Source organism: Capricornis sumatraensis, chromosome 4 (assembly GCF_032405125.1).
Source record: "Capricornis sumatraensis isolate serow.1 chromosome 4, serow.2, whole genome shotgun sequence".
Lineage (NCBI taxonomy): Eukaryota > Metazoa > Chordata > Mammalia > Artiodactyla > Bovidae > Capricornis > Capricornis sumatraensis.
Window position 1 is genome coordinate 149,593,669 of NC_091072.1, and position 14,527 is coordinate 149,608,195.

General features: G+C 42.6%; 1 protein-coding gene across 1 annotated transcript in view; it reads right to left on the reverse strand.

Moving 5' to 3' along the window:
• The window catches only part of DYRK4 (dual specificity tyrosine phosphorylation regulated kinase 4), a 50,174-nt gene extending 40,603 nt beyond the window's left edge, over positions 1–9,571 (reverse strand). Inside the window, exons 1-2 of the mRNA XM_068971528.1 lie at positions 8,895–9,571; positions 5,512–5,605 (exon numbers count right to left, since the gene is read on the reverse strand). Coding sequence (XP_068827629.1) covers positions 5,512–5,605; positions 8,895–9,571 — 771 coding nt within the window. The remainder of the gene's footprint in view (positions 1–5,511; positions 5,606–8,894) is intronic.
• Positions 9,572–14,527: the final 4,956 nt, after the last annotated feature.

Sequence of the window (14,527 nt, forward strand, 5' to 3'; positions counted from 1 at the left end):
AAGTGAAGAAGAACTGAGAGCCTCTTGATGAAAGTGAAAGAGGAGAGTGAAAAAGTTGGCTTAAAGCTCAACATTCAGAAAACGAAGATCATGGCATCTGATCCCATCACTTCATGGGAAATAGATGGGGAAACAGTGGAAACAGTGTCAGACTTTATTTTGGGGGGTTCCAAAATCACAGCAGATGGTGATTGCAGCCATGAAATTAAAAGACGCTTACTCCTTGGAAGAAAAGTTATGACCAACCTAGATAGTATATTCAAAAGCAGAGACATTACTTTGCCAACAAAGGTCCGTCTAGTCAAAGCTATGGTTTTTCCAGTGGTCGTGTATGGATGTAAGGGTTGGACTATAAAGAAATCTGAGTGCCGAAAAACTGATGCTTTTGAACTGTGGTGTTGGAGAAGACTCTTGAGAGTCCCTTGGACTTCAAGGAGATCAAACCAGTCCATCCTAAAGGAGATCAGTCCCAAATATTCATTGGAAGGACTGATGCTGAAGTTGAAACTCCCATACTTTGGTCACCTGATGGGAAGAATTGACTCATTGGAAAAGACTCTGATGCTGGAGGGGATTGGGGGCAGGAGGAGAAAGGGACGGCAGAGGATGAGATGGTTAGATGGCATCACCGACTCAATGGACATGAATGTGAGCGAGCTCCGGAAGCTGGTGATGGACAGGGAAGCCTGGTGTGCTGCAGCCCACGGGGTTGCAGAGTCAGAAACAACTGAGCGACTAAACTGATGATAACTGGCAAAGGACTAGTAAATACTTTAAATAGTTTTTATGTATTAAATGAATATATGTATATTTTATTTCTATTTTATTCACATGTTTTATATATTATATATAAATAGTCTACAAATCAGTAAGAAAAAGACAACATAAAAGAAAAATTTAAGCAAAATCAGGCACAGCCAGGCACTCCACAGAAGAAGAAACACCAATGGCCAATAAACATATGAAAAGAGAGAGGTTCAATCTCATGATAATCATCAAAATGTAAATTAAAATAGAAGAAAATATTGTCATGTCTTCTAAACTGGCAAACTAAGAAGCCACACTGTATCAAGGAATAAAAAGGGTGTGTATCAGCAGAAACGTGTACATCCTACAAGAGGCCAGGTACATTCATGCTGATGCTTTAGAAAATATTGGTGTCATCTGATAAAGTGAGGCATTCACATACCCTGGCACCCAGCAAACCCCTCCTAAATTCACGCTCTAGAAACCCCTGCATGTATGCACCAGGAAGACATGCAGTGTTTTTAATGGCAAAAACATAAGGGAAAAAACACTCACCCATCAAAACTGATAGGAAGTGCAGTACACCCAATACCACTGAATATGGCAGTGAAATTGATCCATAAACAGGTTCCCAAGAACAATATTCACATATCGAAAGGGCAGGCACAGGCACTGATCAGTCAGTGTGACGACCTGATCAATCCAAGTGAAACCAGTCAAATGCTGTCCAGTGTTTGTGAGTACGGAGCTACAAAGTGTGCTTTAAGAGAAGACTGAGCAGTACCATTCAAGACATATAAAAGCATGCAAAATTAAACAATACACGGTTAATGGAATGATAAATGTAAAACTCAAAAGACTGGTTATCTCAGGGGGGTCAACAGACAGGGTGAAATAAGATGGGGAGGGACACACAGGGGCCATCTTTCTTAAACTGTGCGTAGGAAACATGCAAAAATGCCTACTGTATACTATCCTTTAGACCTGACACATATACTTAGAATTTCTTTTTATTATTATTTTTTAAAGATTTTTTGATGTGAGCCATTTTAAAGGTCTTTATTGAATCTGTTACCATGCTGTATCTGTTTTATGTTTTGTTTTGTGTTTTGAGCCACAAGGCATGGTGGGATCTTGGCTCTCTGACAAGGGATCATCCCTGCACCCCCTGTATTGGAAGGTGAAGTTTCAACCACTGGACCGCCAGGGAAATCCCTGAATATTCTTTTATACATACTCAACATTTAATAATAAAAAACCATTTTTTAAAAAGCATGAATGAATTATAGAAGAAAATCTGAATTCTTATTTCAGCCTTTATTAGCAGAATTACTTTATCTGGTAACTTGCTTAATCTCTTTAGTTCCTAGTTTCCTCCTCTGTAAAATGGGGGTGCCGACTTGCTCAATGTTGTTGAGAAAAGAAAATACAGAAACACATATGGGGTTGGGGCTGTGTTTCCAACATCAACTCATCCCACCTCCAATGTCAAGCAGATGGATGCTAATTTTCATGGCCTGAAGAAGTATTCAACAGGAGTTATCTACCTGCTCTGATTAATTCTGGTACTCAGAGACATGCCTCCATGCCTGCTTGCCCCATGTCCTTGTCACAGCAGTGGAAAGTAAACTCCAATCTTTGACCTCCTCTCTCCCCAAATTGAGAGCACCCTGGGAATGCAAAACAAAACCACTGGTACTTACTAAGTAGATCTCAGGAGGAAGAGTGGGGTTCTAGGAGAAAAATGGGAAACAGCAAGTAAGCACTGTACTTCAGAACCCCGAGTCCACCCAAACACAGATATTATGTTGTGTGATGTGCTGATGTTTCATGGAACCATCAATTCTAGATTGGCTGCTTATGGTTATATTCAAAGTTCACCCCATAAAAAATCAGTTCACTCCATAAATATGAGTTCACTCCATAAATAATGGTGAAAGTGAAAGTGTTAGTCACTTAGTCATGTCCGACTCTGTGACCCCATGGGCTGTATCCCACCAGGTTCCTATGTCCGTGGGGTTTTCTAGGCAAGAATACTGGAGTGGGTTGCCATGCCCTCCTCCAGGGGATCTTCCTGACCCAGGGATGGAACTCGCATCTCCTGCAGCCCCTGCATTGCAGGTGGATACTTTACCACCGAGCCACAGGGTCAGCCCAAGGGTAGAAGAGAAGTAACAGAATGGGTGCCTACTCTCCCAAGGCTCAGCACGTGTGCTGAGATACTCTGTGGCACCCAATCACTTGTCTGGGAAACTGCAGTTAGCAGAACTCCCTTGCCCATGCCTCTCCCAGGTAAGTTCCCTGGGACAGCCCCACCTGAGAGCCCAGAGTTCTGAATCTGCTCCGGTCCCAGCAGTGGCTGTGAGCTTGTTTTCTTTGAAAGGAATGGACATGAGTTTGAGTAAACTTCAAGAGTTGGTAATGGACAGGGAGGCCTGGCGTGCTGCAGTCCATGGGGTTGCAAAGAGTCAGACACAACTGAGCGACTGAACTGAACTGATTACTATCTAGAGCATCACCCATTTCTCAAAGACAGCTGAAATCAATTTTCTAAAAAAATTATTGGATTATAGTTGATTTACAGTGTGTTAGTTTCAGGTGTACAGCAAAGTGATTCAGTTATACATATATTACATATTATATATAAACTTGGTTGCTTCCCTGGTGGCTCAGATGGTAAAGCGTCTGTCTACAGTGTGGGAGACCCAGGTTCGAGCCCTGGGTTGGGAAGATCCCCTGGAGAAGGAAATGGCAATCCATTCCAGGACTACAGCAAAGTGATTCAGTTATACATATATTACATATCATATGTGAACTTACATTTACACATATACATATATTCATTCTTTTTCAGTTTCTGTTTACATACGTTCTTCTCTCATATAGGTTATCACAGAATATTGAGTAGAGTTCCCTGCACTATACAGTAGGTCCTTTCTGGTTATCCATCTTATGTATAGCAGTGTCTGTAATTAATCCAAGCTCCTGATTTATCCCTCCCCCCTCCACATTGTCTGAATTCAATTTTAAAAGCCACGTTTTAAAAAACTTTCTTGACTGAAATATTATCAAGATCCACATTAAAAAATACTTACATATTAAATTATAATAATGCTACCTTTATAACATAATATTAAATATCATGAAATAAATATAAATTATTATTAGTTTATTTAAATATGTGAATCTTTTCAAGACTTGTTCGCATCAGTTGTTAGGCTACCCTTATAAGTTATAAATTTAAATAGTATTTTTAAATGATGCTGTCAATCTGTGAGTTAACAAATGACAACATATGTGAGTTTATCTTGAATGTGATTTTTTATTTTATTTTTTGACTGTAATTGCAGCAGAATTTTCTTTCCTTAAAATTAATTTAAATAAATATGTGAAGAAACATATAACAGAGTTGCCATTACTCATCAAAGAGGCATGGGATAGACTTGTTAAGAATATGGGTTTGAATTTTATCCTCCACTCACTCGTTTATGGCTGTGAAGCAGTTAACTTCACCTGAATCTTAGTTTCCTCGTCTGTAAAATGGAGACAATAACAGTACTGGCCACTAAGATTTCTGTGGGAGCTATCTAAACACTCAACAAGCTAAATACTCAAGCAGCTAAAACAAAACAGGTAAACTGCAAAACTCACGACAATTTTGCCAAAGTAAAATCACAACCAAGATCATTCTGTTTGCATATTTTAAAATGTGAACAGAATGTTACCTTTCTTATAATGTCATATTTGCTGTAGATTTACTATTTCAAATATGTTATATTAATTTTTGTTTTATCAAAGGAGATGTTTCGGTATTCATAAATCTTTTGCAAATGTATTCACTGCAAGATGTTTTTTGTTGTACATGATAATAGTAGAGGTAGGAATGGGGAACAATGGATTTTCCATTAGGGTATAATTTTATGAAGTATAATCCCAAGCGAGGAAGGCCAAGGTTAAATCTGGAAAACTGCCTGGAGGAGGGGGCCTAAAAGTAAGAAAGAGGTAGTGATGGCCTGCAGAGGAGTTTTCACTAGGCCTTGGGTAGCTGCTGGACTCACTCATCCCACTCAGTGATGCAGGCAGGGTTCAGGAAGTCAAACCAGAATGCTCTGGGATAAAGTCTGCTGCAAATTTTTCAGAACAAAAATCCCAGGCAATATGACCTTGTGAGTAAGTGATAAAATCCATACTAAAGGCATTAGATTAGAAAATACACCTGATTTAGAAGTTGACCTTACAGAGGGCAGGCACAGTGTCACTGCATCACAGTATTGGTGCCGTGGCATTTTGCTAGCTTTCGAGGCAGAGTAAAAAACAGCATGACCATGCTAGGAAAAACAGAAACAGATCTTTTCTGAAACAGTTCTTGGCTATTTGATCAAAACCAGGACACTTCCAGTACTGACCCCAGATAAACAGGGCAGGGCTGCAATACACGGGGTTGCAAAGAATTGGACATGACTTAGTGACTAAACAAGAACAACACACAGAACAGAATAAAAGGTGCTTCAGAAGCGACATTAACGCAGGATTCCTCACATGCAGGTCACCTGTTAGATTATTATCCTGAAGTCCTCAAGTTCAAGAAACCATACACTGGCCATCCAGCTTGTTTTCCCTCTGGCCCACCCAGACCTGGCTCTGCCCCTTCCCTTCCCCCTGTCACCACAGATGCTTGGGGCACAACAGTCCCACTGGGTCCTGAGTCCCCAAAACTTCACAACAAAACCTTTCTTCTCCCAAATGAAATGCAAGGGTCCTTACCTTCACAGAGGTGAGATTTTGTTTCTTTGCTGCTTTCAAAATTGGGAAGGATGTCACACTGCCTTTCCTTGGCTTTTTAGCATCCATTTCAGTCCTGCAGAAGGAGACAAAAAGATAAACCAGTATTAGAAGTAAAACACAGCAAGTGCCCTACACACGAACCTTCAAGTCGCGAATTCTCAAAGATGCAAACGTGTGTTCACACGTCCAATCACGGAAGTTAGTTCACGTGTCTGGTTGTCCATTGTCTCATGCATGCAGCCTCCAGAGTTGGGTGTGCTTTCGTGTACTTTACCTTACAGGCCTGTTGCTATACAACATGAGAGCCTTACTAATGAAGATCTGATGGAATTGGAGGCCCAGGGAAAGGACAAATGTAGACAAGAGGGAGATGAACAAACTGAAGAACAGAAGAGATACGCGACGCAGGAGATGACAAAGGGACTGTCTTTATTTCAGGAGGCACAGTTAGTTTTGGGGGGTTCAGGACCTGAATGTCAAACAGGGCACAAAGGCTGCAGCAGCCGTTCAGAACAAAGTCCAGCGCTACCGCACCATCTATGATGAGAAAAAAAAAAAAAAAGCTACTTCCCAGAGGTCACTGGATCGTTTTTCCAAGAGGGGTGATAGAACTGAATCTGACAAGGAACCAGAAGCTGTGCTGTCAACATCAGGCGCGAGTGAGCTGACAGCTTGCCCTCCGTCTCCTGTTGTTGACCATCCTTCAGCTCCACCCTCTCCCCCCTCCTCTGCCTCCTCCAGTCAGTAACTCTTCTTGCCTGGTCACTCGATGCCAGCCCCCGTGTGCCAGCTGTTGTGTTGTCCTATTGTACTTTTCAAGGCACTGTACTGTAAGCTTAGAAACGTTTTATTTACTTTTTGTTTGCCTTTTATGTGTTATTTGTATGAAAATGTCATAAAGCTATTGCAGGGTAGTACTATATAGTCGATTGTGTTAGTTGGTGCCTAGGCTCACTTTGCTGGACTTACAAATAGGTTGGACTTAGCGAATGCACTCTGGGAAGGCAACTCGTTCGTATGTAGGGGACTGACTCTGTAAGTAATGGTCCCCACCCCAGGATGGGAAGAATGCCGGGCAGCCTTGGAGAAGAGAAGGTGGCAGGTCTAATTATGGCTGAGGCACCACTGTTCCTCTTGTCTCCCTTCTGGTGGCCTACGTGGACACTGGATAACCTTACGTGCTCATGGCAGAAGGAGACCAGGGCCAAGGCAGGACGAGGAGCTAGGAAGGAGGTTAGCAGCTCAGGACATCAAGCAAAAAGCCCCACCTCTGTCTGCTGACTGCAGAGTAAACCATTCTCCAGCCGCCAGCATCTTTCCCCCTAAAATATGGACCTACTCATTAGCTTAAGTGATCCACGCTTCTGGATTCACTGGGTCACATTTGCACCTTCTTCCTTCCAAGCACAACTCCCTAAATAATTAACTCATGGCAAGATGAAAAACTAACTCCCATAAGCTTATGGACTCTAGCTAAAGTGGTGACTTGAGGAAATGGATGATCGAGTCTTAGAGGGTTCTCACGCCATCATCAACCTTCTGTCACGTCAGCAGACCTCCGCTGAGACTCCACTCCATCTCTTGGAAGCCCCCTTTTCAGCCCCTCACTCTAGCAAGAGCCAAGGGAGTTAAGAATCCACAGAATAGGAGCAGATCAGGCACCAAAGCAAATGTTATCACAGCTTCTGCAAACCACGCCAGCCATAAGTTCTTGAAGTGTTAGTCACTCAGTCGTGTCCAACTTTTTGTGACCCCATGGACTGACTGCAGCCCACCAGGCTCCCCTACCCATGGAATTCTCCAGGCAAGAATCCTGGAGTGGGTTGCCATTTCCTTGTCCAGAGATCGAACTCGGGTCTCCCACATTGCAGGCACTTTCTTTACCATCTGAGCCACCAGGGAATAAGCTCTTGGGGACACGCTATAAGCGGTGACAGCACCATGATTGAGAAGTTATTCAGAGGAATACTGCTTTGAGAACTGAGATTTTAAGTTCCTATTATTTTTCATGGGTCAGAGTTTTCCTGCTTCTACAGCCCATTACTATCTCCTTCCTCTGGATGTCAACACTTTTGTCTATAGAGATCATTTTGTCACTTGGTCAACAGCGTTAGTGTTAATTATCATGTGTTAGTGCTAGTGCTAAGTCGATTCAGTTATGTCTGACTCTTCATGTTCTTATGAACCATAACCTACCAGGCTCCTCTGTCCATGGGATTCTCCAGGCAAGAACACTGGAGTGGGTTGCCATTTATGTGTCTGTTTGTATCTTGTCAATCTCCTGGGGACAGAAATGGTGAACTGGTATTTTATGTTTTATATTTATCATGGGGACAAGGACAGCAGTTTGCATTTGAAATCTCTTGGTACAAATTTGCTGAAAGGAAAGACATCTAAAACAGCTTAGGTTAATTTATCTGAAATGTTCAGATCGCCGTGTGCCAGATACTGTGCCAAGCATAGAAGAATCACATATAATAAACCAGAATCCTTGCTTTTAAGAGTTCAGAATCTGGTGGGCAAGACAGACTGTAAACAGTGGCACCGCATTATTGCAAGCACAACAATCTTATACATAATGTTTCCTCTATGTATGAAAGTGGAAGTGTTAGTCACTCAGTCTTGTCCAACTCTTTCTGACCCCACCAGGCTAATCTGTCCCTGGAATTTCCCAGGCAAGTATACTAGAGTGGGTTGCCATTCCCTTCTCCAGGGGGTCTTCCTGACCCAGGGATCAAACCCGTGTCCACTGCATTAGCAGGCAGGGTGCTTACCACTGAGCTACCAGGGAAGCCTTTATCTATCTAGACCGAACTTCAAAGCCCAGAAAGGAAATACATCTTTTGAGATTCGTCTGTTGTAATTTCAGGATTTCTATTGCAGTAGATCTTTCTGCCCGGGGACCACATTCAGGGCAGAGACTGGGGCAAGATACAACTTGCAGGGAGTCCCTTTACAGTTCTGGGAACAGGAGATGGTGTATTTAACATGCTTCTTCTGCCAAAGAGAACTCCTTAGCTTCTATGCAATTCTCCCTGATACTTTCCATGGTCCACAGATTCACAGATGCTCAAGAGCTGGAAGAATTTTTAGAAGCTATCTCCCCCCCTCATCCCGCCACTGGTGTGAATAACCTTCTCAAGAGGATTCCAAGTAACCACTCATCTCTGCTTGAATATTTCTGGAACAGAACTCACTGTTTTCCCAGACAACCCATTTCACATCCAGCTGTTAACCTTCACATGGTTCGACCTCCATCAATGTCAATTGGAGAAAATGATCTTGAACAGCATCCTCTGCTGACACCTGTTCTCTCTGCAGATACCTATTCCCTGCCGACAGCTGTTCTCCTCTGCTGACACCTGTTCTCTTCCGCTGACACCTGTTCTCTGCTGACAGCTGTTCCCCTCCGCTGATACCTGTTCGTCTCCGACACCTGTTCTCTGGATGACACCTTTTCTCCTCCGCTGACACCTATTCTCCTCCGTAGATACTTGTTCTCCTCCTCTGACACCTGTTCTCTGCTGACACCTATTCTCCTCTGCTGACACCTGTTCTCTGCTGACACCTGTTCTCCTCCGCTGACACCTATTCTCCTCTGCGGACACATGTTCTCCTCCACTGACACCTGTTCTCTGCTGACAGCTGTTCCCCTCCGCTGATACCTGTTCGTCTCCGACACCTGTTCTCTGGATGACACCTTTTTTCCTCCGCTGACACCTATTCTCCTCTGTAGATACTTGTTCTCCTCCTCTGACACCTGTTCTCTGCTGACACCTATTCTCCTCTGCTGACACCTGTTCTCTGATGACACCTGTTCTCCTCCGCTGACACCTATTCTCCTCTGCTGACACCTGTTCTCTGCTGACACCTGTTCTCCTCTGCTGACACCTGTTCTCTGCTGACACCTGTTCTCCTCCACTGATACCTGTTCTCTGCCGACACCTGTTCTCTGTTGATACCTGTTCTCCTCCACTGACACCTGTTCTCCTCTACTGACACCTGTTCTCTGCTGACACCTGTTCTCCTCCACTGACATCTGTTCTCCTCAGCTGATATCTGTTCTCCTCCACTTACACCTGTTCTCCTCTGCTGACAACAGCCTGTTCTCTGCTAACACCTGTTCTCCTCCACTGACACCTGTTCTCCGCTGACATCTGTTCTCTGCTGATACCTGTTCTCCTCCGCTGATGCCTGTTCTTCTCCGCTGATATCTGTTCTCCTCCACTGACATCTGTTCTCCTCCACTGACACCTGTTCTCCTCCACTGACACCTGTTCTCCACTGACACCTGTTCTCTGCTGACACCTGTTCTCCTCCACTGACACCTGTTCTCTGCTAACACCTGTTCTCCTCCACTGACACCTGTTCTCCTCTGCTGACAACAGCCTGTTCTCTGCTGACACCTGTTCTCCTCCGCTGATGCCTGATCTCTGCTGACACCTGTTCTCTGTTGATACCTGTTCTCCACTGATACCTGTTCTCCTCCGCTGACACCTGTTCTCCTCCACTGACACCTGTTCTCCTCTGCTGACACCTGTTCTTGCTGACACCTGTTCTCCTCTGCTGACACCTATTCTTCTTTGCTGACATCTGTTCTCCTCTACGGTGCTACAAAGAGCACACTCACCCCCTCTTCTACTCAAGAGCTCTTAAATATTCAAAACAGTGGCTTTTTGCTTCCCCAGCACCTGCTCATCTTCAGGCATCTGTGCTTTTACATCAAATCCCTCCTCATTTGATAGAGTATCCAGGCAGGAGAGAAAGTCTGGACTAAAAATGACCTCCCTTAAAAAGCCTACCGTTTGCTGGAATTAATGTTCTCTTCTAATCAACACTTTGTTGGGCAGCCAGAATTTTGCATCCCTCACCAGGTCACTGATTTTTTTCATTTTTCTTTTTAATTGGGGGATAATCATTTTACAATATTGTGCTGGTTTCTGCCTTATATCAACATGGCCACTGATCTTCAATTAAAGCAGACAAAACCAGTACTGGCTTTTTTCAGCTGTTACAACACATTCATGTTGGGTCTATGGTCAGCACTGGTTCTCCACATGCTGAGAAGTGTGCATTACAGTTCAGGTGCTGGCAACAATAGCAGTTGGAAAGTGGCTGACATGCCAGAATCCCTTCACATTTATCATCATTCTCTTTGATAAGGTCCAAAACAGAGAAGGGAACTAACAGACATAAGTCTCAGAACCAACTTGGCAGAGTCCATGTTTGGAGAATTCCTTAGAACACCTAGATTTTATGTACCTACGTGTAGACAATTAAATCCCTCAAGCAAGACCGGTGACTGAGGACACTTCCACTGTTCTTTTGTAGTCTGAACTTCCTGTTTAAACAGCCTCACACTTTCACCAAGTCTCCATTTAAGCCTGAACAGTGAAACCTGAGTTAATAACATTGTTTATCATCAGTCATCCAAAACAGGTCAAAGGGGCCGCAGGTTACTTAAGCCCTGAATTGGCTGATGGAACATTTCCAATAGCACAAGTTAATTACAGACTTTTAAAAAATCCCAAATTTTGCACTGTTCATCTCCTTCTAAAAAAAAAAAAAAAACTTTGCTAAGCCTGGCAATCACCCCCGAGTGGCAGGTGTCCCCTAATAGAATGGCAGGCATGTGGGCTGCTCAGAAGAGGTGGGTATCAGCCAGAGATCCCTGGACATGAGCTGTGGGGTTGTGGGCCCACTTTTTATGACCAAGTCAGATGAGATGTGTGGTGAAGACAAGAAAGGAAGCAGCTCACACAGCTCTATATCAAATAAACAAGGCACCCAATCAAAAATGAGTGGAAGACCTAAATAGACATTTTTTTCCAAAATAAGAGATATAGATGGCCAAGAGACACATGAAAAATGCTCAACACTACTAATTATTAGAGAAATGCAAATCAAAACCAAAATGAGATATCACCTCACCCTGGTCAGAGAATGGCCATCATCAAAAATCTACAAACAATAAAGGCTGGAAAGGGTGTGAAGAAGAAGGAACTCTCCTACACTCCTGGGGGGAATGTAAGCTGATGTAGCCACTATGGAGAACAGTGTGGAGGTTCCTTAAAAAACTAAAAACAAAACTACCATATGATCCAGCAATCCCACTCCTGGGCATTTTGCCTATTGAAAACCATAATTCCAAAAGATAGATGCCCCAATGTTCGTTCACTGCAGTGCTATTTACAATAGCCAAGACATGGAACCAACCTAAATGTCCACCAACAGATGAACGGATAAAAATGTGGCACATATAGAGTGGAATATTACTCAGCCATGAAAAGGAATGAAACTGTGCCATTTGCAGAAGCATGAGTGGACCTAGAGACTGTCACCCAGTGAAGTAAGTCAGAAAGAGAAAAACAAATATTGTATATTCACATATATGTGGAATTGAGAAAAATGGTACAGATGAACCGAATTGCAAAGCAGAAAGAGAGATACAGATGTAGAGAGCAAACATATGGATACCAAGGGAGAATAGAAGGGTGGGACGAATTGGAAGATTGGGATTGACACATGTACACTATTGATACTAATAGATAACTAATGAGATGGCTGGATGGCATCACTGACTTGATGGACGTGAGTCTGAGTGAACTCCGGGAGTTGGTGATGGACAGGGAGGCCTGGCGTGCTGAGATTCATGGGGTCGCAAAGAGTCGGACACGACTGAGTGACTGAACTAAACTGAACTGAATGAGAACCTACTGCATAGCCCAGGGAACTCTACTCAGTGCTCTGCAGTGACCTAAATTGGAAGGAAATCCAAGGAAGAGGAAATATATGTATACATGTGGCTGACTCACTTTGCTGCACAGCAGAAAGTAATACAACATTGTAAAGCAACTATACGCCAAGGAAATTTTTCTAAAAAAAGAAAAGAAAGGGAGAAGAAAGCTCTGGGCCCCAAGGTATTGGGATCAAGGCTGGAAGCATGTCCAGTAGGTCTTATGAGTTCTCTAAAACCCACCTCTCCCCATCCTGCACTCAGTCCAAGCCAGTGATGCAACATTATCTTAATGGAAAAGTAAAACATATTGCTTAGGGCTGTGGGGGTACAGATGTATTAATCTACACACCTGGGCCAATGGGAGAAGCTCCAATCAGAAGAAAGCAGTTGATAATCAGGAGGCCTTGGGCAAGTCACTTAGCTTTTCTCAATAAGAAAATGGGAATAAAAATTCGACTCTCCTCACACCCAAAATTTTTTTTATTATTTTTTTTAAAATTTTAAAATCTTTAATTCTTACATGTGTTCCAAAACATGAACCCCCCTCCCCTCCCTCCCCATAACATCTCAGTGAGTCATCCCCATGCACCAACCCCAAGCAAGCTGTATCCTGCGTCAGACATGGACTGGCGATTCAATTCTTACATGATAGTATACATGATAGAATGTCATTCTCCAAAATCATCCCACCCTCTCCCTCTCCCTCTGAGTCCAAAAGTCCGTTATACACAGCTGTGTCTTTTTCTCCTGTCTTAGATACAGGGTCGTCATTGCCATCTTTCTAAATTCCATATATATGTGTTAGTATACTATATTGGTGTTTTTCTTTCTGGCTTACTTCACTCTGTATAATCGGCTCCAGTTTCATCCATCTCATCAGAACTGATTCAAATGAATTCTTTTTAACGGCTGAGTAATACTCCATTGTGTATATGTACCAAAGCTTTCTTATCCATTCATCTGCTGATGGACATCTAGGTTGTTTCCATGTCCTGGCTATTATAAACAGTGCTGCAATGAATATTGGGGTACATGTGTCTCTTTCAATTCTGGTTTCCTCGGTGTGTATGCCCAGCAGTGGGATTGCTGGGTCATAAGGTAGTTCTATTTGCAATTTTTAAAGGAATCTCCACACTGTTCTCCATAGTGGCTGTACTAGTTTGCATTCCCACCAACAGTGTAGGAGGGTTCCCTTTTCTCCACACCCTCTCCAGCATTTATTGCTTGCAGATTTTTGGATCGCAGCCATTCTGACTGGTGTGAAGTGGTACCTCATTGTGGTTTTGATTTGCATTTCTCTGATAATGAGTGATGTTGAGCATCTTTTCATGTGTTTGTTAGCCATCTGTACGTCTTCTTTGGAGAAATGTCTATTTAGTTCTTTGGCCCATTTTTTGATTGGGTCATTTATTTTTCTGGAATTGAGCTGCATAAGTTGCTTGTATATTTTTGAGATTAGTTGTTTGTCAGTTGCTTCATTTGCTATTATTTTCTCCCATTCAGAAGGCTGTCTTTTCACCTTGTGTATATTTTCCTTTGTTGTGCACAAGCTTTTAATTTTAATTAGATCCCATTTGTTTATTTTTGCTTTTATTTCCAGAATTCTGGGGGGTGGATCATAGAGGATCCTGCTGTGATTTATGTCTGAGAGTGTTTTGCCTATGTTCTCCTCTAGGAGTTTTATAGTTTCTGGTCTTACATTTAGATCTTTAGTCCATTTTGAGTTTATTTTTGTGTGCGGTGTTAGAAAGTGATCTAGTTTCATTCTTTTACAAGTGGTTGACCAGTTTTCCCAGCACCACTTGTTAAAGAGATTGTCTTTACTCCATTGAATATTCTTGCCTCCTTTGTCAAAGATAAGGTGTCCATATGTGTGTGGATTTATCTCTGGGCTTTCTATTTTGTTCCATTGATCTATATGTCTATCTTTGTGCCAGTACCATACTGTTTTGATGACTGTGGCTTTGTAGTAGAGCCTGAAGTCAGGCAAGTTGATTCCTCCAGTTCCATTCTTCTTTCTCAAGATTGCTTTGGCAATTCGAGGTTTTTTGTATTTCCATACAAATCTTGAAATGATTTGTTCTAGTTCTGTGAAAAATATGGCTGGTAGCTTGATAGGGATTGCATTGAATTTGTAGATTGCTTTGGGTAGTATACTCATTTTCACTATATTGATTCTTCCGATCCATGAACATGGTATATTTCTCCATCTATTAGTGTCCTCTTTGATTTCTTTCACCAGTGTTTTATAGTTTT